Here is a 27,506-nt window from a genome sequence, read left to right as displayed (position 1 = left end):
GCCACTAGATTGGGTGCATTTCATCCAGACCAACCTACAGGCCCACAACATCTGGCACCTATAAGGGAAAATGCTGCAGGCCCTTAGCATGAACAGGCCTATATTGTTATGTTCTCAGTAGAGACCAATACCGTGTTAGTTTTTTTAAAAACCCAGAACCTCAGGTATTTACTGAAAGAATGATGCCACAACTTTATTTGTTTAAAATAAATACATTTTACTAAACCAAAATCAAAGATTATGAACCATAATAACTACACACTATTTTAAATATTCTCAGTTATATTTCAGTTATATTAAAGATATTAAAAGTACAATGAACTCAGTTACCTATAATCTTAGCCAAACTCCTTAAATCTATTTTCCTTCTACATCTATTAGACTTACACACCAAAACTCAATTTAGATACTTATCAAAAATTGGAAGATTAACCAATTAATCTTAGTGCTGCCCCAAAGATTCATATAAGGGTTGAGATTTCTTGGGCCTTCTGCTTACTTCTGGCAAGGTTGTCCCTTCAAATCTCTTCCAACTGTCCTATGGTTACAAATTCCCCATTCAACACTGGAACTTTTAGTGTCTTAAGCGTAGTCACTTCAGGTCATAACTCTCCTGGTTATAATAATCCTTAACTCTAGAGCTTTGCATCTAAAACTTTCTCCTTCTCTCTCTTTCTCTCTCTCTCTCACTCTCTCAGCTTGGCTATACCAGAAGTTCAACTCACTGTTAGGAGTCCTTCAATTAGCAAGAGTTTCCTCCCTTTTAGCCAACAGATAAAATTTCAGCTGAACTTTATTTGAGAGAGATGTTTTCTCTTCTTCTTGGTCAAAAACTTAAAACTTAACTGCTTGAATACAGAACCACCCCCCATAATTAACTTATGTTGACCTTTTTTTCTCTCTTACTTATGTCCCGTGCAACCTAGCAACATGATTATTTGCTGGAAGCCAGGTGCTTTAACATAAATCCCTTTCAGGGAGACCTATTTTTTAAAGGGACCATCACCCCAAGATAAAATATAGTACTCTTTTCCCCAAAGCACGTGGGCCATCGCAATATACGTGATCCTGTCAAAGCCACATACACTTATGAATTGGAAGGACGTCATACATGACTTAGTCATACATGCTCCAATTCTGGCAAGGCTTTGCTAAGAATACTATGCATTCACCTGCAAAACACAGTTTGCCTCACCTGCAGACACTGCTGAGACAACAGCTTTTGAGGGATAATAAGGGGGTAAGCAACACATGCTGCCTCGCCAGCCAGGTTCCAGTCCCCCAACCTAACAAAAGTTGAAGGAGCTCAGCTATGACACTACTTCCCAGGCTCCACAATAAATTGTGTGTCCATAACCCCCACATCAGCCATCATTAATTTTCAAAGAAGCACCAAGCCCTTAAAAGCCCACATCAGGTTTCAAAACTAAGTACTTACCCATAAATGATTGGACTTCCGTGCCACTTTTGTGCCAATGGAAGGTTGCTCATTTACGTTTTCTACCACTACACCTTGGTGCGACCCCAACATTGCACAACGTGAGATGGAGGCAGCCTGCTGAAAGCTATGCCCCATTGCCTGAGCTGACCTTGGCAGCCATCCTCTCATGGGTCAGAGTTCCAGACGGTTCAGTTCTGCTGACGGTCTCCTACACAGATGCAGATGTACCCTCTTTGACCTCACCTACTGGAAATATTGGAGTCACTGGCAGTGGGGAGGAGGAGCAGCAACTCTCCCTTGCAGCGCCTTGAGATGCCACTGCTCCAGGGTGGATTACTGATGCTCCTCCTCCCTGTTGGCACACGAGGGCACCTTCCTGGTTCTAGGATGAGAAGGGGAACCAGGAGGGAGACCCCTCTTGCCTAGCCAACAGTGTATAGAGTCCATGGCCAGAGTAATAGAAGCAGATTTGCGCGCACATCCAGGAGCCACTGAATGTTCTGCTGCACCTAGCTCTCCATGGCAGTCACCAATCTCTCCATGGAGGAGGGCATGCATTCAAATGCTGGAGCCATGACAGAACACATGGCTTAGATGGAATCCTCCGCCGTTTGCTCAAGCCTAAGGAAAGCCTCTGGCATTTCTTGCCAGATGTTCCCCTGCCTGTCTCTGCATCTCCTGCAAGTTTCTTGTGGCCATTCCCATAAGCCCATCATCAACATGGGGATCAGCATGGGCCTGGTTTCCAACAGTCCTCTGACTGTCAGGAGCCTTGGCCATCACATCTCCATCAGCTACTGTGATGTATCTGTGATTTGCTCACCAGGTTGTGACCCCCAGCCTAATTGTGAACATGTACCCACTGTCATGAAACTATCATATTTTTCATAATATTATTGTGGTTTATTGTAAAGTAGGTTTATGAGTGTGAGTGTAGATGGTTCTGTCTGTGTGATTTAATTGAATTTGAGTCAGATAGACTGCAAGGTTGAAATTATCAAAAGAAGTTATGCGTAAAAGGCATTTGAAATGCTAATGAGTAAACATGGATGAGGGCAGCATGCAGGCTGTGAAGGTAATTAGAATTTTTAGATAAGTGAAGGGGTTGTTTAGGTTTCAAAGGAATGATAGGATGTTTGCAATTAACAAGATAAGCAAGGCCAAGCAGTATGTTTATTTTTCCCAAAGGTACTGACCATATTGGCAACATGAGAGATTTATAGGGATAGAATTCTCCAGTCGGTGAGCGGGGGCGGGGCCCGCTCTCTGACGCGTAAAATGACGTGCGGTGACGTCCGGGGGGGGGGGGGTGTCCCGGTGTCACTGCGTGTCATTTAGATTTTCAGTTCGGCGGGCACACAGTCGACTTGGCTGCGCTCCTGCAGAACTGTCAAAGACCTATTAAGGCCACTTAAAACCTAATTAATGCAATTTAATGAGCTGCCCGTCCAACCTTAAGGTTGCCGGGCAGAGGAAGAGCCCAGGCAGCCTTCGCATTTTGCATGAAATCTCATCCATAGGCGGGATCAGGTTTCATGAAGTGTTTTAAAATCTAATAAAAATTTATACATTTATTCTTTGACATGTTCCAGCACATGTGATAGTGTCACATGAGGGGACATGTTTTATAAGTGTAAAAAACCTTTATTTAAAACTTTAGGACTGAAACAAATCTCCCTGAGGCACCACCTGAAAAGGTGGCTCATGATGCCTCTCCGCCACCCAAAAACAGAGACCAAGCAGTGGTACAACAGGAGCCATGACTCCACAAAGGCAGTGGTAGAGAGAACCATAGGTCTTCACAAGATGCACTTCTAATGCCTGGACCGTTTAGTGTGCCCCACACTACAATACCCCACAGAGCGCATGTCACTGATAGTGGTTGCATGCTGTGCTCTCCACAATCTGGCACTGGCAAGGGGGGACGCGGTGTAGGAAGAGGATGTTGATGCAGCTGTGCAGGCCACAGATGATGAGTCCACTAGTGAGTCTGAGGACGAGCATGGTGAGGAGAATGCTGAGGGCATGGACGCTGACCTGGGTAACCTCCAGGGAGGCAGGGACACCCGGGAAGCTTTTATTCAATGCTCCTTCAGCTAGCCTACCAAATAAGAACCACCACCATGTGCCAGGGCTGCAGGTTGAATACTCGATCCCAGAGGGGACCATTTTCTTGGCCACCAACATACACTCTGTGACTGTACAATAAAGTTTCAGGAGATACACGCCCATCATTACATAATGGCTTACCCTGCACCTACAGAACAAATGAAGCATACAGAGGCCAATAGCACAAAATAAAATCTCATTTAATTGTGCATGTGAAACATAGCTGAAATAAACATTAACCGGTGTTCTTAATCACACCATTAAAAAAGTTAAAGCAAAATGGGAGAACAAAATATCACCCATGATATGGCCATCTTGTGCTTAAGGGCTTTTCATTTATGTTTGCGGGTGCTACGTCTAGGTGTTCCCCTCTCGTTGGCACCAGCATTGCAGACAGCCTGCTGACTCTGCTGTCTTGTTGGCCTTGATGACCTTTGTGGTTGTCTTCTGGCCTGTGGAGCCTGTGAAGGCCCCGCCTTGGAGGAAGCGGACAGTGCCACGGCTGTCATCTCCCCAGTTGCTGCAACCTCATCAGATGCCACGGTCACTGGCAGAGGGGCTGAGGAGCTGCTGGCATCACCCGGAGTGCCCTGAGAGGAGCCCGCAGAGACACAGGCAGCTTGGGCGCCAACGTGAGGCCACTATAGACCTCCCTGCTCACCATTGATGAATGGGTACCTAGCTGCGATACTGGGTGCCCGATCCATCTCCCACACTGACACTGACCAGCTGAGGTCATTGCCAGTGTGTGGGCTTGCAGGTCCAAGTGCATCCTCAGGGACTCCTGATTGTGTCCCTGGATTAGCCTCTCCACGAGAATCACCACTCTCTCCATGGAGGAGGCATTGCACCCGGCTATGAGGGTCAATGCAGTGTTCATTCTCTGCAGGGACTCCTCCCAAATGGACATCATGGCACGCATTTCCTCATGTATGTCCGCCAGATCCTCCCACAAGCCCTGCTGGATTTCCAGCATCTGCTGCCTAATGGACGACTCCAGAGGCCCATCATCAACCATTGACTGAGCATTGTCCCGGTCTCCAGCAGTCCTCCGACTGCCCGTGTCCTAGGCACTCTCTGCCTCCACCTGCACCTCAAGTGAGTGTGAACTGCCCTCATCAATGTGAATCGAGATACTAGACGGCGATCTTAAGCCCACCGAGGTGCTGGTATCTGCGCTCTTGCCTGCTTGATAGGGTGTGACAAAGGTGCGTGCTGAGCATGGTGGTCCTCTGGGGTCAGGGGTGGGCCTTCAGGGTCCTCATTGCGAATGCCTGCTGGTGTGGCTAAAAGGGAGAAGAAGGACATGTCATTAGTTTAAGTCATGACACTGTCACTGTGCTTGCCAGGCACCCTGGTGAGACAACAGATATCTGCATCATGGTGCCCTCATCTTTCGATTATCAATGGGGACTCCAGTTTTGAAACTCACATCAATATAGAGACAACACTACGATGGCTGCAATAGCTGACATTATCACCTCAGTGCACTGCACTCTTACCTTTGTCTGGCACCCAAACCTCACTGCGGCCGGTTGACCGCATGCCGCCTCTCGAGCTCCAGTGCCTCCTGCTCATAGCGCATAGTAGCTGTGGGGGTCCCCCACCATTCCACAACCTCTCAATATTTATATGGAATGTCATCTCCTGAAAGAATAGAGGAGCATCGATTAGTCTACTCTGTACCTGCAGTGCCATTGCAGCCTGGCTAACCCCAGCTGAGGAACACCTGGCAGGTCTCAGCCAATTCATGGCCCTTGAGCCACAAGGCACTCAGTCCAAGCAGCCAGCGCTCACCCCCTTGGCCAGCTCTGGCGTTATTGACAGTTGCCACTCTTTAACATCCCTGAGGTTCATGGGCGGGTGGCCAGCTCTTAGCTGTTCTGCACACTGACCCATGCCAACACGGTACTCACCTTCCCGATCACAGCACATCATTGAAGCGCTTCCAGCACTGCACCCATGTGCGCCTCACCACATCATGGCTGCTCACCCTGGATGCCACCTCCTCCCAGGCCTTTTTGGTGCGAGGCGGGGGCCTCCTTCTCCCGTCTCTGGGGACAAGGGTTTCCCTCCTGGTTGCCACCTCCTCCAGGAGGGCAGCAAGGCACTCATTGGAGAAGCGCAGGGTATGTGGCCCCGCAGACCTGCCCTTTCGCCTGCCATGTCCAACTGCACTGGGATCCATCGAGACTTCAGCGTCCTTCCGTGGCAGCCTTCCAGGGCTGCCTGGGTCACTTTTGAATCGGCCACCGGGTCGCTATTGGACCTGGCGGACATCATGCCCCTGCCCCTGCTTGCCTCTTCCCGGAGCTTTCCCAGGTGCCTTTCACGCTGGGCCAGCCTTAATTGGCCCACCAGCGTGAAATCGCCATACTGTGCCGAAGTGGGTGGCAGTCGGCTTTCCAATCGCCCCCACTGAGCTCGCCCGCCAAGGACAAAACTCTGCCCTATATTTTCCTTTATAAACTTTGTTTCACGTTATTCATTGTCTCAATCTGGGCTTCCACATTCATATGGGATGGTGGTATCTTTGTGTTCATACCATGATGTATCTGCTAACACTATACTCCTGGAAGGGAATTTAATTGACCACTGGATAGGCAAAAAAAAACCCAGAGGGACAGCCTCTTTACTTCCTCTTCTCAGAAACAATGAATCAATTGTGTTCCAGTTTCAACAAAAGATGCAAGAGGCAGGAACAAGACCCAGACAAGAGTCTAAAATATAGTCCACAGCTAAAGGGTTTGATTAGAAATGAAAAAGAAGTGAGCTGTATCCTATTATGTAAGAATCTGTCGCATATTTCAGTTGTTTTGTATGTTGCAGGAAGCATTATTGAAGCAGTTCTAAAGGTCTGCATCTCTGTTTCTTCGGTCAATGTATTTTGCAAAATAAATCAGCTGAATGTACTTACATTAGTCTCATTTCCAGAAAGTGATAACCTATCTGCCTACCAGCATGTGAAGGGCATGGTGTCTAGTCTGAAAAGTAAAAAGGTACCATTTGACATTCTCCAGATCATACTATTGCATAGTTAGTTATTGGGCTGCAAGACTGGAGTTTAACGCCCTGAGGTGATACAGGGCACTCGCTGGCCCTCCAGCCAGTGGGGAAGACCTGCGTCACCTGGATTTCTATCTGTGGCATGTCGTTCCTAACAGCGGAACAAGAAGCGGATGCCTCTTGCTTTTTGCTGGTTCCCACGCGATTCCAATTAAAGTTTAAAGTGCCAGTGATGTGCAGGGGAGACACATGCAATCACTCGACAGGGGAAGCTTTTCAGTGGTGAAACCCACCGTCAGCGGACAGTACAGTGGGTACAGGGCAGGCTATAAAACAGCCTGCTGGACAAATAGGGATGCTCTTCATCAGAGCCACAACTTTCTGCCTGACTCCAATGCCATTAAGAAAAGACTTATTGAAAGCACAAGAGTGGCATGAGGTTTTTCAACTTTAGATTTCATGTGTAAATATGTCACATTACATTTGTTTCACTTAAATCATGTGCATCATCGTTATTTGCTGAGGCTAGCTTAGTCAGAGAGCTAAATGTACTGGCAAGCCTCATGGTTGGCACACATTACTGGTTACATAGGAGTTAGAGACATTACTTTGTTGTGGAAGAAACCAATGTTGTGTTTTTAGTTCACCCTTTATTGAATGTTCATGTTAGTGTCCAGTGTTGTACTCGCCACTCTGTGGCAACGGTAAAGGACATTGTTTGAGATCACTCTCAACAGGGATAACTGAAATGTTGTTGATGAACTCAAAGCCCTGTAAGAACTCTGCCAGTCAACACCTTGAGATGGACCTACCTGTGGACAGTACTGACACTGTTCTTTAGGCCCCTCATTTTCTTATCTTGACTGACTGTTTCCACCAGCTTCCCAGCACATACAGGCCACCAGGCTCTTCCTTCTTCCACTCCTCTCTGTCCTCAACCCCACCCCTCTATCCTTCCTTGGATTCCTCTTCCACTCCTCCATGACCCCGACCCAACTCCACATCATCGCCTTCCCTCACCACTGACTCACCCTTGCCAGACCCATGCCTCTAAGCAAGCTGCCATTCTCCTGTTCATCCTCTCCCTTGTGGTGCTGTAGACGACAAAAACCGTTCACCTCAGACCCGACTACACACCAAAGCAAACATGAACTGGGCACCACGAGATTCTTGCAAGCCACTTATTTTATCTTGAAGGTAGGGTATAATTAGTTAAGGTTTTAGGTTAATGAATATTCATAGCATATTTAGAACTGTTATCCAGTCTATAAATGCCGCAAATACATTTAAATCAGACTATTTTTCTGCAGTTAAATCTGCAGTAATTTGATTACCACAAATTATGAACTAGTCTTTATCATTCCAAGATAACATCATGTTCAACGCATTTGCTCCAGTAATTATGAAAGTGTGTAAGATAAACTGTGTGCCACAGATTTAAAATATTCATCAAAAGTGTATAAAAAATTCCATTGGGAGCTATGTGAAATTGGAATAAAGAGACCATGGGGCAATTGCCAACTACTGGTCACTCGGTTTAAAGAGGCATTCAGCAGTTGAAAGCTGCAGCTGCCCTTGGGTACCCTGTAGTAGAAAGGGCCTGGTACATAAAGGGTTAATGTGGGACTGAGTACAGCACCAACTGCATAGTGATGTAAGAAGACACATGATCCAGAGCCAGTGTCAATCTAGAGATGGACACAGTTGGGTTAAGACCTAGAATGGGGTCAGCTCCATATCTGTACCTTCTACTGTAAACATATACATAGTCAAGGGTTGTTAATAAAGACTTGCTGTTAACATACTCCAGACTGGAAGCCTATCTTATGGTGTCTGAAGTAGGATTCTTCATGCCAAAGAGCCACATAATGCAATTTTAATGTAGGCCATGAATGCCTAGCACTAACATCCAAAACAGGAAGGTCCTGCACAGGAAAATTGGATTCCTACAGTAGTTGTAGGACCCTGTTTGCGATTTTAAGGTAGAAATGGGCAGTACGTGGTCTGGGCATGCTCTAACCATTTGTACAAGGCAGTGAGCAGTTTAATCAGCAGTTCCCGAAGGAATTTCTGGAGGCTGCTCCAAAGATAGCTTGGTCCATTTTTGGGAGATATTTTGTATGACCAGGAGGAGCAGGAGTATCCATTCCATATCAAAGCCCAAAATCGCCCTCACCTCACTGAAGGTTCTAAGAATTACCATAATTCACAAATGTGGAAGTCTTGATTTATTTCCAAATATCTTTGAATTTCTCTTCCTCTTGATAGCTTTGACTTGATTTTACTCCACTATGAAAATTTATAAATTTTCTCAGAAAAAACAAATGTTTAAATAAATTTAAAAGGATAATGTTGAATGTTTGACAAGTCATAGTTTGGTAAACATCAAATACCTTCACTGTTGGGTATGTTTTTTTGTTTTTTTCACTTGAGACTCCTGGTAAGCCGCCATGAGATGGTCCTTCACATCCATAACGAAAGCGGAAACCTCGCTTCAAAATAGAAGTAATATGAACCGATTATTTTGTTTCTCAGTTATTGTAAAATATTTAAATGTTAATAAATATCAAACAATGTTTGTTATAGGAAGAGGAGTGGGTCATTCAACTCCTCAAGCATATTCCATGATTTAATTAGATCATGTCAGCGCTGTACCTTAACCTGCCTTGGTTTCATATCTCTTAATACTCTTGTCGAACAAAAATTTATCAATCTTAATTTTAAAATGACCTAACCTCAGCAGCTCTTTTGGGAACCGCTCCAAATTTCCACAAACCTTTGTGCTAAGGAGCGATTCCTAATATCACCCCTGAATGACAAAGTTCGAATTTTAATGTTAAGTCCCCTTGTTTTGTACTCACGCAACAGAGGAAATAGTTACTCTCTATCTGTCATATCAAATCCTTTCATCATCTTAAATACCTCAATTGGATCACCTTTTAACTTTCTCTACTCAAGGGAATACAGGCTTAGTCTGTGCAACCTGTTGTAACAAATTTACCATTCCTAGCTATAGTATCATTCTGGTGAAATTAAAACAGAAAATGCTGGAGAAACTCAGCAGGTCTGGAAGCATCTGTGGAGAGAGGAATAGAGTTAATGTTTCGAGTCTGAAATGACTCTTCATCATTGAGTTCTGATGAAGGGTCATATTGGACTCGAAATGTTAACTCTGTTTCTCTCTCCACAGATACTGTCTGACCTGCTGAGCTTTTCCAGTATTTTCTGCTTTTATTTCAGATTTCCAGCGTCTGCAGTATTTTGCTTTTATCATTCTGGTGAATCTGTGCTGTACCCACTTTAAGGCCAATATATCGTTCCTCAGGTGTAGTGTCCAGAACTCAACACAGTACCCGAGAAATGGTCTGTTACACACAGGAGGGGGTTTAATTTAAACAGGCCTGATTTCTCCTCTTACCACCCGTCCATAAACAGAAAGATTTTTTGATTTTGATTTCCTTCTTCATAAGTGGCGGCGTATTTCCCAACCCTGACAGTTGTCATTTGTGTCTCTTCAGAGATAACGAGGCACAAGGTGCTGTAAAACTGCCAAATAACTCTTATGGTTTGAGGGTCACAGCCAGACATAGCTTCAATCATTTTAAAAGGTCATTGTTCAGTTTTAGAAATTCAGAAAGTAGCTATAAGGATACATATTTTATAAAAATATAGAGTATGAAGTCTTAGCCCTGTTACATCCCTTGCGGCCTCGGGGAAAAAAATGAATTCTATTTCATTTTTCATGTGGTCTTATGAAGAAAGAAGAGAAAGTAAAGAAGTATATATGCATTCTCTCATTCACACTGGTACATCAGACGCACAGCTAGCAGGGGCAATGGCAGTTCCCTGCTGCATTTTCTTTTCTGAGGTTTAAATCTGGGTCAGTGCATTTGAAATTCATCTTCATGGGGAAGTCTATTCAACTTTAGAGTTCTGAATTCCCTCTGTTGGGTATCAGGCATAAGCAAAGCCATTGATTTTGGAACTCTGTCCTCTAAAGGGTCTGGGGGCTTTACAGAGTCATTAACACTCACGGCGGGGAGTGGTGGGGTGGGGGGGATGGGGGGTGGGGTGGGAGGGGTGGGGCGGAGGAGTGGTTGCGGGCTGGGGGGTGTGGTGGTGGGGTGGTGCGGCATTGAGTAATGGTCAAGCTGCTCTGGGTGATCCCCTCTGCTACAGGAGAAGAAGCTAGCTATTTGGTGAGTGTCTGGTAAGTGACTAAGGTTTATTCTATTCCTAAGCTTCAAAATAGCTGAACAACTGGTGGTAAGGTTAATAAAATATATATAAACAAAAGTAAAATATATCCTTGAATAAAATAATTAAATAGTTACTTAGAATGCATTAAGGGTGTCAGGACAGGCGATGTGCGCAGCTGCAGCATGTGGGAGCTCCTAGATGCCAGTTTGATCCAGGGCAAACATGTCTGCTGTAAGTGTTTGAAGTTTGAACAGCTTCAGCTCAGAGTTTATAAACTGCAGGCTGAACTACAGACACTGTGATGCATCAGGGAGGGGGCAAGTTACCTGGATTCTTTGTACCAGGAGGTAGACACAGCAGAAAATGACTGAAAGCCTAATAAGGAGGGAAAAATTAGAGTATGAGAGAAAGATAGCCAGAAATTTAAAAACAGATAGTAAGAGTTTTTATAAATATTTAAAAAGGAACAGAGTTAACAAAGTGAGCATTGGTCCTATAGAAAGCGAATCTGGTGAATTGATAATGGAAAACAAGAAGATGGCAGATGAATTGAACAGGTATTTTGCATCGGTTTTCACTATACAGGATACAAGTAACATCCCAGGAGCAGCTATAAGCCAGGAAATGGAAGTGGGGAAGGAAGTCAGGAAAATTACAGTCACTAGAGAAGTGGTACTGAGTAACTTGTTGGAGCTGTGGACTGACAAGAGCCCGGTCCTGATAGACTTCATCCTAGGGTCTTAAAAGAAGTGTCTAGCGAGATAGTTGATTCATTGGTTTAAATTTTCCAAAACTCCCTAAATGTTAGAAGCTATTATTAAAGAAGTTACAGCAGGGCATTTGGATTAGCTCAAGGGTCATCAGGCAGAGTCAAGATGGTTTTGTGAAAGGGAAATCATGTTTAACCAACTTATTGGAGTTCTTTGAGAAAGCAACATGTGCTGTGATAAAAGGGAACAAGTGGATGTACTGTATTTAGATCTCCAGAAGGCAATGGATAAAGTGCCACATCAAAGGTTATTGCGGAAAATAAAAGCTCATGGTGTAGGGGGTAACATATTGGCATGGATAGAAGATTGGCTGGCTAACAGGAAGCAGAGAGTAGGCATAAATGAGTCTTTTTCAGGTTGGCAAGGTGTAATGAGTGGCATGCCACAGGGATCAGTGCTGGGACATCAACTGTTTACAATTTATACAAATGACTTGGATGAAGGGATTAAAGGGATGGTTGCCAAATTTGCTGATGACACAAAGATAGGTAGGAAAGTAAGTTGTGAAGAGGACATAAGGAGGCTACAAACAAATATAGATAGGTTAAGTGAGTGGGTAAAGGTCTGGCAGATGGAGTATAATGAGGGAAAATGTGAAATTGTCCATTTTGGCAGGAAGAATAAAAGAGAAGCATATTATCTAGATGGTGAGAGATTGAAGAGCTCTGGGGTGCAGACGGATCTGGGTGTCCTACTGCGTGAATCACAAAAGGCAAGTATGCAAGTACAGCAAGTAATTAGGAAAGCTAATAGAATATTATCATTTATTGTGAGGGGAATTGAATACAAAAGTAGGGAGGTTATGCTTCAGTTGTACAGGGTACTGGTGAGACCAGATTTGGAGTACTGCGTACAGTATTGATCACCTTATTTAAGGAAGGATGTAAATGCATTGGAAGCAGTTCAGAGAAGACTTATGAGACTATTGTATACAAATATTATAAAAATATAGAATGTGAGGTCTAAGCCCCATTACAGGTCTAACTACAGCTTTTTAAACTGTTGCATAATTTCCACCTCTTTTTACTCCAACCCCCTTGAAATACAGACCAACATTCATTAGTCTTCTTCATTATTTTTGTACCTGCCCACTAGCTTTTATTGATTTCTGTACATGGATCCCCGAAATCTCTTGGTTCCTCCACAGGTCTTAGTTTCTGAGCACTTATGTTACTCTGATCAATCTTTCTGAGGTCTACAGTGGATGAACTCACACTTCCCCACACTGAACTCCATCTATCAAAGTTGAATATTAACCATTGAAACTCAATGCTCTATTGCTCTGAGTTGTTCTGATTTTTCCATTGTTGCCTAGCATGTAGCTGTCATCTATGTGTTGTGCCACAGAAAGGTTAGATGCAGAATGTATGGTGTGTTCTTGATCTTTACTGTTCCACTGGGACAGAAGATAGCTCTTTTCCACATCTAGAAACTGCTTTCATGGACAAGTCACTCTGTTCTCTTTTCAAGCACACACAGGCAGCTAATCATGGAACAGGTACCAAGGATTAAATTGCCTGGCTGGTGTCACACTAAAAGAACAATGCTTACACAAAGAAGGGTGGAGAATTTTCAAAAAAAGGATGCAATAACTACAAATATAGTAAAATTAAAATTTCCATTGCTAGAGGAGTTTTCTATTTTTATTTATTTCTATATAATTCCAAAAAGAAATAAACATTATCTATTCCCAAATTCAAACCTATACCAGACGGAGAGATACTGCCATGATGCAATGCAATTAACAGGATGATTTCTTCTCCAAAGCAGTGTTTGTATCTCCCAAAACTACAGCCTGCCTGATCAGATTTGGTACTGAAATGGACTCAATAAGGCAAGTCCCACTGAACCTCCACTTTTCAGAGCTGTGTATATCATCAGCAGTCAATATGGTTAAATCCCTGTTTAGACACTCCTAGCAAGACCAGAGCTCACTTAATTTGAACAGATGAAAAATTGTGAGCTGTAGATCCATTGTCGTATCACGAGAACCCTCTGTGAGTGCCAATCTTCAACGAGAACATTGATTAGAGAATCAGCCGTTCTATTTATTCGAGCGATATTATTACTTTTCATTTTAAACTATTTTTCCCTCTTCTTAGGCACTCTCGCTTGCTCAGTATTTCCCAAATTGGCTGTCTCAGGGGGCTAGATTTTCAATGCTCTTGCAATGCTATTTTTAAATTTAAATGGTCTAATTGGCCAGGAGGCAAGCTCAGCTTGCCAGGAGACAGGAGCTGCCCGCCTAGCACCAGCAGCAAAGGCAGGCAACAGCCATGTTGGGGGCTGCTGCTGCCTTGCTGATTTGCGCAGGGTGCTCCTTGGAAGGAGGCCAGGAGCTCGGATGCAGTCATGGATGCCAAGATTTGGTGCAGTGCTCTTGCTGGTGCCAGTTGATCCCTCAGATTTCAACTCAAAGCAACAGCAGAGAAAATTTCCAGATTCTCACAGCAAACTCTTTCCATGTTGAAAAGTTACCTTCTGTCCCTGTGGAACAGTAAAGATCAAGAACTCACCATACATTCTGTAATTAATCTTTCCATGACACATCAAGTAGATGACATCTACATGCTGGGCTACTATTGCACAATCAGGTTAAACTAACGTGCACAAGGCCACTTGGGCTCACCAGGAAAACATTTTTAAAATTCCACATTCAAAAGGACAGGCTTGTTAATGAGTTTAAGGGGCCACTAATTGGTGGCGGTTATGTTTCCTGTTCCCTACGCCCCATGCTGGCCCTTTGAAAATTTTGAAACTGTCCCAGAGGTGTTGGGATTCCGATATGACCTTTGGGACCACAATTCTCAAAGCCTGCCCTCACAGAGTCACGATCCCGCAGCCCTTTGAAAATCATGGTCAGGGACTTACTTCCAAGAATCTTAGAATACTAGGTTGTGAGATGATCAAGATTAATTCAATCTTGGTTATTCCCTCACTTCCTATGCAAATGCACTTTATGTTTGCTGCACAGCTCCTCAGGCAATTTTTGTCTCCTCCTCCTCCGATAACTGGGCTTAAGAACTCAACACAAGGGATAATATGCCCTCACTGTGTTATCTATTAGATATATTATTAAATAAAATATAATTTTTTTTCTTTTTGGAGAAATATGGTTATTTTTAAAGTGACTCAACTTGAACAATTATCGTAAGACAACAAAAGGTGGGGAGATATTCCACTTCATTGCACTTGGAAACACTCGGTTCTCAGGCACAGCCAGGAGGAAATGTGGTACAGACTTATGTATTAGCTCTGCAATTGGTTGTCCTGCGGCTCACCCGAGTGATTTAAATGAGCCTGTGCTTCCAGCAGGCACAGGTCCAGCAAAAGTACGGAAATATGGCAGAGAGGACATCTCATTTCTACCGCCTCAGGTTCCATTTGGTGTCCCATAGTTTTCCCCAGTGAAGGGGAACCTGAAGAAACATGGTGGTGAGGCTTGTGCTGCGAACCCTCTGCTCCAAAGTGTACACAGCCTTGATTATAAATGAACCACTTAGTAATCTCAAACATAACAAAAATCAATAAAATTAAAGGAGGTATTCTGGGAGTAACCTGATGATTCAAATAACAAGGCAATAGTTTATCTTATGAATTTCACCCCAGGCCAATCTTCAGGCCTTAATGCCTTATGGCTGCTGTTGGGGAGGAATGAGGGAAGAATAAACATTTTGGACGGAATGGATTTAATGGACAAAATGTTTTTGTTCTCACTTGATTTTCTTATGTTTTTGTTAACAAATTATTATGCATTAAGATGAAGATTTTACTTGATGGTTTAAGTGGTTGCCTGTCTAATTCCATACATTTGCATGTTTTCTGCAATGTTTAATGAGGATTCATTTGTGCAGTCCTATCAACTGTCAACATCCTGGCATTACCATTGACCAGAAACTGAACTGAACCAGCCATGTAAGTACTGTGTTTACAAGAGCAAGTCAGAGGCTTGAAATTGTGCAGTGAGTACCTCACCTCCTGACTCCCCAAAGCCTGCCCACTATCTACAAGGTACAAGTGAGGAGTGTGATGGAATATCCTCCAATTGCTTGAATGAGTGCAGCTCCAATAACACTCAAGCAGCTCAACACCAACCAGGACAAAACAGCCCTCTTGATTGGCACCCCGTCCACCACCTTCAACATTCATTCCCTCCATTGCCAACACATAGTGGCAGCAGTATGTACAATCTACAAGATGCACTGCAGCACTCACCAAGGATCCAGCGCCAGCACCTTCCAAACCTGTGACCTCTACCACCAAGAAGGACAAGGGCTGCAGATGCATGGGTCACCACTATCAGCAAGTTCCCTTTCAAGCCACAAAGCATCCTGACTTGGAACTATATCACCGTTCCTTCACTGTTGCTGGGTCAAAATCCTGGAACTCCCTTCCTTACAGCACTATGGGTGTACCTACACCACATGGACTGCAGCAGTTCAAGAAGGTGACACAGCGCCACCTTATCAAGGGCAACTAGATATGGTCAATAAATGCTGGCAAAGTCAGCAGTGCCGACACCCTGTGAACTAATTTTTAAAAATCCAAATAGCCAATATGCATGCTTCTTGAAGCATAAATATTTGCAGCTCCAGCAAAAACAAATGATTATTCGCATGATTTGTTGTAGCTCACCTGTTTTGGCTCTTCAATGATTTCAATGTAGGGATCACATGCTAAATGAGAGAAAGAAGTCAGTATTAGTAATCAGTCAGCAGGCCATTGCAGTTGCAAATAAAAAGAATGGGATGATGTTTGTCTGCCTACACCTTCATTCACACTGAAAATGGAGTGATAGGCAGGCAAAAGTTTTAAAAAAACAAAAACATACATAGACGAGAACCTCAGTAAAGCATTAAAATTGGTGTCTTAGACCACGGGCAGAATTTTTTGACCCATGGGGGGCATGCACCCGACCTGATCGGGAATAAAGTGGTGTGTGATGACGGCGGGCGGGTATCCCGACGCATCACGCACTCGCGTGATATTTTGTTCAGCGGGCACAGGTGGGTGCCGGAACGGTGCCTGCCATAAATTAAGTGGCCGCTTAAGGCCCTTAAAAGTCCAATTGACTATGATTTATCCTTGCCTGTGCAATTTTCTGCTCATTGTACGGATAAAACGGGCAGGTGGTCAGCCGACATTTTCACAAACCTCATCCAAGGGCATGATAAAAAGGTTCAGCAGCATTGCCAGTGTGAGTAGTGAGGAGTTTTGGAGATAGTTTGCAGCTGGTTTCTTATTGGTGCTTGGCAGCTTCATCTCTGTTCGGGGCTTGATTCTTAGCATTTCCAGGCTTCATTTCAGGACTTATTACTGTCTGCCAGGCCCCAGAGGATTCAGACTGTGTGGACTCTTCCAGGTACCAGACAGCCTTCCCTTACCCTGGTAATGGGGATTGTGGTGTCTGCTGGAGGCATCTCCTCTGAGGAGGACAAAAGGGGCAGAAGGGGGAGGAGGCCATGTGTCCCTATGCAGCTTCCAGGGGAGGGACCTGTGGGAGGAGGGGCGCAGGCACAAGAGGTGCAGGGCTAGCAGGTAGTCCAAGGTGGAAGGGGCCGCAGAAGATGCCACTATCCAGCTGCCAGAGTTTACAGGCAGTGATGCAGCTACTTCAATATGTCTCAGGTGCAATGTCAAAGGAAGCTCCACCTCTCAAGGGAGAGCGTGACCTCCATTTGTCAGGTGATTAGGCCTGAGATCAGCTCTGACTGTGTGGGTGGACACCCCATGCCAGTGGCTCTGGAGGTCACAGTGGCCCTCAACTTCTATGTCTCCGGCGCTTTCCAGGGGTCAGTGGGGGATCTGTGTGGAGTCTCTCAATCAGCTGTCCACAGTTGCGTCAAGCTGGTGACAGAAGCACTGTTCAGATGGGTACTGATCTTTATTCTTTACTGTACGGAGGAGGCTAGCCAGGCTGAGTGAGCCAGAGGCTTTGCAGTGATTGCTGGGTTCCCCTGCGCCCAGTGTGAAATCGACAGTGCACATGTAGCCATCAAGATGCCAGCGGGTCAGCTGGGGGCCTTCATCAACAGGAACATGCAGATAGCGTGTGGCCACAAGACGCAGATTCTGCAAGTCTGTGCAAGGTACCCTGGCAGCTCCCATGACGCATACATCCTGGGACACTCCCAGGAGCCGAGGCTCTTCATTGTTCCAGCCCAACTGGATGGATGGTTGCTGGGTGACAAGAGCTATCTGTTGTAAAGGTGATTTATGACGCCTCTCCGCCACCCAAGAACAGAGGCAGAGAAGCATTACAATATGAGTCATGCCTCCACAAGGGTGGTGGTAGAGAGGACTATAGGTCTTCTTGAGATGCGCTTCTGGTGCCTGGACCATTCAGGGAGAGCATTACAATACCCCCCAAAGTGGGTGTCACTGATCATGGTTGCATGCTGCGCTCTCCACAATCTGGCACTGGCAAGGGGGGACCCACTGGAGGAAGAGGATCTTGATGCAGCTGCACAGGCCACAGATTTTGAGTCTAGTAGGAGAGAAGCACAGTGAGGAGGATGCTGAGGGTGTGAAGGCAGACCTCGCTAACCTGCAGGGAGGCAGGGACACCAGGGACACCTTGGTCCAATGCTCCTCCAGCTAGGCTTCCAAAGATTAGCTTCAAAGGCATGGCAGGGCTGCCGCCCATCCTGGATGTCTGAAAGGACCCTTTCATTTGAACCCAAAGAATACTGTCCATCTCCGCCTCCTCCGGAGGTTCCCCAGCATCACAGATGCCAGTCTTCAGCTAATTCGATTCACTCCATGCAATATCAAAAAATGGCTGAAGGCACTGGATACTGCAAAGTCTATGGGCCCTGACAATATTCCAGCAATAGTACTGAAGACTTGTGCTCCAGAACTTGCTGCGCCACTAGCCAAGCTGTTCCAGTACAGCTACTACACTGGCTTCTACCCGGCTATGTGGAAAATTGCCCAGGTATGTCCTGTACACAAAAAGCGGGACAAATCCAACATGACGAATTACTGGCCCATCAGTTTAGTCTCGATCATCAGTAAAGTGGGATCATCAACAGTGCTATAAAGTGGCACATGCTTAGCAATAATCCTGCAGGTTATCATTGACCAGAAACTGAACTGGACTAGCCATATAAATTCTGTGGCTACAACAGCACGTCAGGGGCTAGGAATCCTGTGATGAGTAACTCACCACTTGACTCCCCAAAGCCTGCCCACCATCTTCAAGGCACAAGTCAGGAGTACTTCACTTGCCTGGATAGGCAGCTCCCCCAACACTAAAGAAACTTGACACCATCCAGGACAAAGCAACCCGCTTGATTGACACCACATCCACAAACATTCACTCCCTCCACCACTGACGAACAGTAGCAGCAGTGTGTACCATCTACAAGATGCACTGCAGGAATTCACCAAGTCTCCTTCGACAGCACCTTCCAAACCCATGACCACTGCCATCTAGAAGGACAAGGGCAGCAGATAGATGGGAACACCACCACCTGGAAGTTTCCCTCCAAATCACTCACCATCCTGACTTGGAAATATATCGCTGTTTCTTCACTGTCGCTGGGTCAAAATCCTGGAACTCCCTTCCTAACAGCACTGTGGGTGTACCTACACCACATGGACTGCAACGGTTCAAGAAGGCAGCTCACCATCACCTTCTCAAGGGCAGCTAAGGGTGGATAATAAATGCTAGCCCAGCCAGCAAAGCCCACCTCCCATGAATGAATTTTAAAAAACGTTCAGAGCCACTTACATCCAGCTTCACACACTAGTGTTCCCGCACCAATGAAATAAAAAGGTGAAGCATACTCAGGCCATGACAACAAAACCACAATTTATTGCATTCTGACAGTTCAGTAATCTTAACAGAAACATTTCTGGTATTCAACATCAGACCAGTATACATAAAGTAAACAAAATTGAACATAAAATCACCCATGACCTGTCCCTCTTGTGCTCATCGGCCTTTAACCTACATTTGTGAGTGCTATATATAGTTGCTGTCCTCTCGCTGGCACCAGCATTGGAGACAGCCTGCTGACTCTGCTGTCTTGTTGGCCTTGATGACCTTGACGGGTTGTCTTCTGGCCAGTGCTGGCCCTGCCTGGGAGGGAGTGGCCAATGCCACAGTTGGCATCTCTTCAGTCACCGCAGCCTCATCAGATGCCACTGGTGGAGGGGCGGAGGAGCTGCTGCTGTTATTCAGAGCACCCTGAGAAGAGCCCGCAGAGACAACAAGCAGATCATGCGTCAGCGTGAGGTCAATCTGGACCTCCCTGCACAACATTGATGGACAGGCACCTAGCTGGGATACTGGGTGCCTCATCCATCTCCCACATTGACACTGGCCGCCTGAGATCAGTGCCTGTATGAGGGCTTGCAGATCTGAGCACAACCCCAGGAACTGCTTATTCTGTCCCTGGAGCTGCCTCTCCATGAGAGTCGTCACTCCCTCAATGGAGGAGGCAGTGCACTCGGCCATGACAGTCAACGCAGTGCTCACGCTCTGCATGGACTCCTCCATCACGGAGACCATGGCATGCACACCCTCATGAATCTCCACCTGGTCCTCCCGCACATCTCGCTGGACATCCAGCATCTGCTGTCTAATGGACGACTCCAGAGGCTCATCATCAGCTTTAGACTGAGCATCATCCTGGTCCCCAGCAATCCTCCAACTGCCGGCGCCCTGGGCACTCTCTGTCTCCACCTGCACCTCAAGCAATTGTGAAGTGGCCTCACCAATGTACACCAAAATACTATCCGCTGCTCTAATGCCCACCGAGGTGCTGGTATCTGCACTGGTGCCTGCTTCTGAGAGTGGGTGTGATGCAGGTGCAAGTGACGCCTGGTGGTCCTCCGGTATCAGGGATGACCCTTCAGGACCCGGAGAACGAACGCTTGTTGGTGAACTTAAAAGCGAGAAGAAGGACATGTCATTAGTTAAAGTCATCACACTCACTGTGCATGCCAAGCACCCTGGTGAGACAACAGAGATTTGCACCATAGTGCACTTGTCTTCCAATGATCAATGAGGACTCCAGGTCTGAGGCTCACGTCAATGAAGGGACTACACTAGAATGGTTGCATAAGCTGAAAGTCTCACCTCTGTACACTGCACTCTTACCTTTGTCTGGCACCCCTGCCTCGCCATGCCTGATTGCACGTGGGGTGTGCCAGCTCTCGAGTCCTAGGGCATCTTGCTGATACTTCAAGAGGATTAGGAGGCTAGCGGGACTTCCGCCGGTCTGCGACCTTTCTATATTATTGTGGGCTGTCTTCTCTTGAAACAACAGATTAGTCCACTCTGTACATGCAACGCCACTGCAGCCTGGCCAACCCCAGCTGAGGAGCACCTGGCAGGGCATATCCAAGTCATGGCCCTCGAGCCGCAAGGCACTCAGTCCAAGCAGCCAGGCCTCACCCCCTTGGCCAGCTCTGGCGTGATTGACAGTTGGCACTCAGACTCTAACATCCCTGAGGTCCACGGGAGGACGGCCAGACCTTAACACATCTGCACACTGACCCATACCAACATGGCACTCACCCTTCCTGAGTGCAGCATGCCATTGAAGCACTTCTGGCATTACACCCAGGAACGCTGTACTATGTCACGGTTGCTGATCAGTGCTGCCACCTCCTCCCATGCCCTCTCGATGAGTTGCGGTGGCCTCCTCCCATCCCTGGGGACAAGCTGTCCCTCTTGGCAGCCACCTCCTCCAGGAGGATGGCGAGGCACTCATCAGAGAAGCGGGGGGCCAAATGCCCACCTGACCTGCCCTCCCGCCTGCCGTGTCCAGTTGCACTCGGGTCCATAGTGTCGGCTCAAGGAACGTCCTGCATGGCAGCCTTCCAGGTGGGCTGCTTTTAAACCCAATGGCGACCTGGTGGCTGACAGGCCTTTCCCGGCCAGTGCAGAGCCACAATTCACGCTGGGCGGGCTTTTATTGGCCCGCCAGCGTGAAATTGTGGTCAGGGCCCGATCGCGGGCAGCAGTCTCATTTGTGGCCGTTCTTAGGCCCACCTGCTGTGCCCGCCCGACAGAAGGAAAATCCTGCCCCAGGAATAGGAAGCTGACGCAATTTTCATCTTCTACGGTTAGAATGTGCGCATGCTCTGCCCACTATTTCTGGATGTAGATCAGCTGAAGCAGTAGTTATTAAAGACTGAATGCTCTTCCTGGTCCCACAAAACTTTGCCACTGGATGCAAGCTGCTGAGTTCACTTTGTCACCAGGACCGTCTCACCCCTTTTAAAAGAGAAGCCTGCCAGTGCTCATTGAGTGCTGGCAGTTCAGCAATCCCATTCAAATGAGGCCTGGCCATGAAAATAGTTCCCAACTCTCACTGGAGCTGTCGGGTAGGAGGTGTGATCACTTTACAGATTGCTTGCTCGATGCACAGTCTTTATGATAATCAGCACATAATTTTCTTATTATAAATTTAAAATCAAACTCTACATGATTTATTTGGAACGGAGTACAAAGACTGACACAAATTAATTTTGCCAATCAATTTTCAAAAGAATCCTTCATTAAATAATACTATCATATTAGTAAGCTAACAGCATCGCCAGGCAACTCACTGACTGCAGGGGGATAAGGCGGGAAATCTGGCAACTCCTTCACAGAGCTAAAACAGATGTAAACATTTAAAGGGGAGAGATAATCTGAAATGTGGGGTGGAGGGGTGCGCAGCAGGTGAAATGATTTTTGTGTGACCTGGAGTAGCATTCAGATAGAATCCAGCAAGCCTTGGGTGGCCAGTGGGTAACAGATATTTTTTAAAATATTGAGTGTGAACAAGACGGTTGGCAGATGAAAATTGCCCCAAATCCATTTGGTTAAGTGGTGCAAGTACCTTCAGTCATTTTAGGAAATTTTCTACAGGTCTGCACCGTAGGTGAATTTGCCCAACCTGTACTGGGGGCTGAGGGGAGAGCCAAAAATTTCAGAGTGGAGTACTGGCTGTATCAAAACGGGAGTTCACTTCCCATTCTTTTTTTTGGCCCTGTTACATTAGTGTTGGTGATGGCTTGGGCTTCTGGAGGAAAAGGAGTTCCATTAAGCATGTGAAATTATGTAAAACGTAGCAGGACATCCCTCGCCTGCACTTTCTGTGGTTGCTCTAGAAATGTAATATCATTATCGAGAATGAGTATATAACAGGTGCAATCCCAAGCTCACTTCCCAGTCTACTGCATTATTTTTTAAAGTGCAAAGAGTTAGTTTCTGAGAGAATATGAAATTCAATAATTGTTAATTTTTCACTTTTTATATTTGGTTTACGAGACTGTCATAATTTTGTATTTTACTTCACTTTCCTTTTTTTTACTATCAACTGAAGCAGGCTCCATACATTGGACAGAATCTTGTTGAGGCATCAGGGGTCTCACCTGACAGCTGGAGAGACAGTGAGAGACCCCCACTGCCTCTTTTCCGGAAGGCCTGTCATACCACATACCTATCAGGCAGTGACAAGGCTAATGGTGGGCCTTCCTCTGGAATCAAGTCCCTGGGGGCGGAAGTCTCGCCTAGCAAGAGCTGCTGGCCGATCAAAGGCTGGCAGCTCTTGCGCTCAGCAGCACCACAAATGAGGCTGTGGCTGCTGCCAGAAGAACACGTCTCAGAGTCCCAGGATCACAGAACAACCCAGGGGAGGTAAATGATGTCGGGGTGGAGGGGTTTCATGGATGGGGGTTCTGGGAATGGGGGGCAGGGCAGTTGTATCAAAGGGTAGGGAAATGGCTTTAATTGAGGGACACCCACAGAGATGACAAGCTGCCCTCAGGGTAGCAACTGTTGTGTACACCGCATGGCAACTCTTGCAGTGACAGTGGGATGGGGCCCTTAAGTGGTCCTTACTTGGCCACTTAAGAATCTTAACTGACAGCAGGGTGGGAAGGTTGACCATGGGCTTTCTCACCCAGAACTTAATTTGGGCAGAGGCAGGAAGGTGGCGGGGCTCGGGTACACCACCATTCCGCCTAAATACATGCCTTTCTTGCCTCCAAGCTCACCACCAGCGAGAACACAAGGTTCCGCTCATAGGTGGGATTTCTGTTGGCAATTGCTTTTGCTGTCAGTGAGCAATAGGGATAAAGAGAAGGCAGTCTGATGGTTTGAAGGCAGAGTGCAGAGACACCCAAGTATGTGGGTCCTTGGAAAAGTAGTCTTGAGATGCTGGAACTTGAAGGGACATGTGTACATCAACAGACAGCTTTCAGATCGATCTACAAGTCAATATGTTTTATCAAGCTAGGTCAGTATGTAACTATGACTTGAGATAAGATCTCCTTAAAAGAAATGATTATGTAAATTTTCAACTGTACATTGCATTTTGAAGATATACTCTACTGAAGTATGCAAATACATGAGATAAAATATAAAAAACACTACATGGTTGTCTAAGGACTTTGCATCATCAAACAGTAAATGTGCAACAGGTTTCCAGGCAACATTTGTGGCATAAAATCCTGGACCACGTACTCAATATATTTTACCATTGGATAGTTTTATCTTGCCAGATTCTTCTGCAAATATTTCCAAGTCCTGTGGGCAACATTAAGCCTAATCCCTAACTGTTGACAGGAATGGTGCACTGATGTCTCAAGGAGAGGTGTTCTGAAGTTCCAAGCAGGACAGCCTTTTTCCCACCCACTATATGCACATCCATTTTTTCATCAATGGGTGCTCTGACACTCCTGGACTTACAATCTATTGCACAGCTCTACATCGGGTTTCATTTCACTTCATTTTGAATGTCGCTTCTCCCATCTCTTCCCCTTCCCCTAGCGTTGGCAAAGGCTGAAAAAACATTTTAAATTCATTCTGAAGCTCTATAAAGGCTGAAATAATGTTAGCCATTTACCTTTAGGTCTGCACTTTCCTTTAAATTTCCCATGCTGGCCACATTTTACACATACTTTATTAATCAGCTGCTTGCAGAGGGCCAAAATTGCTCATACTGCTATGAATAATTATTCAAATAAGTTTATGATAAAAGGTTGGGGAAAGTCAGCAGGCTTCACTATTGGCGAAATTAGTGCCAGCAGCTAGGCAGGAAAGCTTAAATCTAGCCTGGCAAGGAAAATTGTTCTTATCTTTGCAGTGATATTATCTTTCTTCATAAGCTAAAAACAGCAAACATTCCTTGTCATTCAGGAGCAACATTGGCACTTACTGAAATGCGATGCAGGACCTGAATAGTTCAAATCTTGACAGCTGAGAACAAAGTCTATGTCTATACTATTGTAGTGATTCATGCTCTCCATCTAGAAAAAAGTCAAAAATAAAATTGTACAGATTTTATAATCTCAAGTGCTTTGTTTAAATCATATTTTAGCATCCATTTTTAATATTACTACCACATTTTCATTAATGTCAATATAAAAATGCTAGCTTGCATGTGAGCTACCAAATGATCTCCACAGGGCGTCTTCATATGATGGATTTTGTCAGTTCAGTCAAGCAAAATGACAAGGCATCTAATCAGATTGAACACTTACTTTTTGATCCATGACCCTGCATTGCTATTAGAGACGTACAGACCCCGCAGTTCCGCTTGGCCTGTTCACCAACAGTAATTGGACAATCGCAGTCACAAAAATAAGAGGCTAAGGAAACGGACCGAAAATCAGAACAATTAACAGCATTTACAGTAGCCTTTGAAAGGACATGTCATTGTGTGGAGGGATTGGGGACAGGCTCAATTGTTGGAAGGATCAGTGAAAATTACACACAATGGTCACTGAAAAAATAGTCTGACCAGAAGCTTGCACTGTATCTGCTACAATTTGTGCTTTCTCAGCTGTTTCTTCTCAAAATGTAACTTTATAGTTTTGCAACAGTAGGTTTAGAGATGCTATGATGCCATTGTGTACTAATAGTGTAATACCTCACACCCAATTGGACTTAGTTGTGCAATATTTTGATGCAAGGCATCACAGGATCAGTAAAAGCAAGTGAATTAACTGCAGAACAAAATAAATGTACCCTATGTGTTGACTTAACAAGTTTCAGAATATAATTGATAACATTTTATTCCAAATCAGTGGGCCAACTCTCGAATCGGGTACAGAAAGAGAAATAGAGAGGGAGGAAAGATTGAATGAAGTGAGAAAAAAACTGACAGGAAGGAAAAGTAAGGAAAAGATTAAAACTTGCTAAACTTTAAAAAATCTTTAAGAAGAATTCACCAATGCAGGAATGAGACTCAATGGTTTAAATTATCCCCTTTCTAAGGCGGAGAGGTTAACCAGCATCAAATTAGCAATTATCACGTTGTTAAATGGGTATTTATGCTGTTAAGTCTGAGCCCCAACTTTCTGCGGTGCATTTATTGGGCAACTAATGTGCAAATCCATTAAATTCTTAAACATAACAGGTGGTTGAGGGCAAATTGCAGAATAAATTAACCAGTATGTCATTGAAATTCATAACTCATGGTATATCTCTTCTTTCTTTGAACTTGCCGGCCAATTTTCACATTAACAAAAGTGTGTGTTGTGAACACACTGTTCGTTTTCCAAAAACATTTGGCCCAATGACATTTTAAAATGATAAAACTATTTAACATATCCTATATAAGTTACATTTAAAGTTATTTTTCATACCATACTGTTGTGCGGTCTACAGAAGGATCCCGTAGAACTAAAAGCTCTCCAAAGAGCTCTGAGGAAGAGTCATATGGACTCAGAACGTTAACTCTGTTTCTCTCTCCATAAATGCTGCCAAACATGCTCAAATTTTCCAGCATTTTTTTGTTTTTAATCCCATAGAATTAACCTATCCATTACTGCAGAGCTAAATGAATAATAAGGTAAGCAGATATGCCTGGAGCTTTGCATATGGATAATTGTGATTCACTTCTCAAACGTGCATAGGATAATTTTCAAGCTGCCAGCTTGGTGGTAACCTGTGATAGAATATTGCTCAGCTATTGTAGGTGCCATCCAATTTTCAACGTACTGAAATCAGTGAGGTTGATTTTGACTTTGAAGACTGTTCCAGTTGCCAAAAAGATGGAATGTGAAAAACCTTAACTATTTAATGATTTTATCACTCTATAGTTGGCAAGTTGCCAGCAATTTTTCAGGCACTGGCAAACAGCTTACCAATGAGGATAGTGGGATTTCCATCAGGCTGAGTGCCTAACTAAAGGGAGGTTGCACCACTTAAAACTTCCATTGAAGTAACATGGATTTGTCATATAGAAAAGGGCCCCTAGATTTTCCTCTCTGCAGATGCTGTCAGACCTGCTGAGTTTTTCCAGCTACTTTTGTTTTTGTTTCAGATTTCCAGCATCTGCGGTATTTTGCTTTTACCATAGATTTTTATATGCTGCTCCTATTGCAGCAGGTCGTGGAGATCTTGTTTCATTTGACTGGAGGTGAGGGGGTGCGATGGGGGTTTTTGGGCATGTGGTCTTTTTAATTCATTTGTGGGATGTGGGCTTCGCTGGCTGGGCCAGCATTTATTACCCATCCCCAGCTGCCCTTGGTAGTGGTGAGTTGCCTTCTTAAACCACTGCAGTCCATCTGGTGTATTTACACCCACAGTGCTGTTAGGGAGGGAATTCCAGGAGCTTGACCCAGCGACAGTAAAGGAACGGCAATATATTTCCAAGTCAGGATGGTGAGTGACTTGGAGGGGAACTGCCGGGTGGTGTTGTTCCCATCTACCTGCTGCCCTTGTCCTTCTAGGTGGCAGTGGTCATGGGTTTGGAAGTTGCTGTCGAAGGAGCCTTGGTGAATTCCTGCAGTGCATCTTGTAGATGGTACACACTGCTGCTACTGTGCGTCGGTGGTGGAGGGAGTGAATGTTTGTGGATGTGGTGCCAATCAAGCGGGCTGCTTTGCCCTGGACGGTGTCAAGCTTCTTGAGTTTTGTGGGAGCTCCACTCATCCAGGTAAGTGGGGAGTATTCCATCACATTCCTGACTTGTGCCTTGTAGATGGTGGACAGGCTTTGGGGAGTCAGGAGGTGAGTTACCTGTCGC

The 27,506-nt window shown here is 45.2% G+C and overlaps 1 protein-coding gene across 1 annotated transcript in view; it reads right to left on the bottom strand.

Annotated features, from left to right (window-relative positions):
* LOC144685340 (uncharacterized) overlaps positions 1-27,506 on the bottom strand; it is a 156,351-nt gene that overhangs the window by 72,177 nt on the left and 56,668 nt on the right. The window contains exons 2-4 of the mRNA XM_078549748.1: positions 25,015-25,122; positions 16,162-16,202; positions 8,950-9,048 (exon numbers count right to left, since the gene is read on the bottom strand). Of these exons, the coding sequence (XP_078405874.1) occupies positions 8,950-9,048; positions 16,162-16,202; positions 25,015-25,122 (248 nt within the window). The remainder of the gene's footprint in view (positions 1-8,949; positions 9,049-16,161; positions 16,203-25,014; positions 25,123-27,506) is intronic.

This window comes from Cetorhinus maximus, chromosome 10, assembly GCF_964194155.1.
Source record: "Cetorhinus maximus chromosome 10, sCetMax3.hap1.1, whole genome shotgun sequence".
NCBI lineage: Eukaryota > Metazoa > Chordata > Chondrichthyes > Lamniformes > Cetorhinidae > Cetorhinus > Cetorhinus maximus.
The sequence above is the reverse complement of the archived record's forward strand: the minus strand, read 5'-3'. Positions and strand labels throughout refer to the sequence as shown.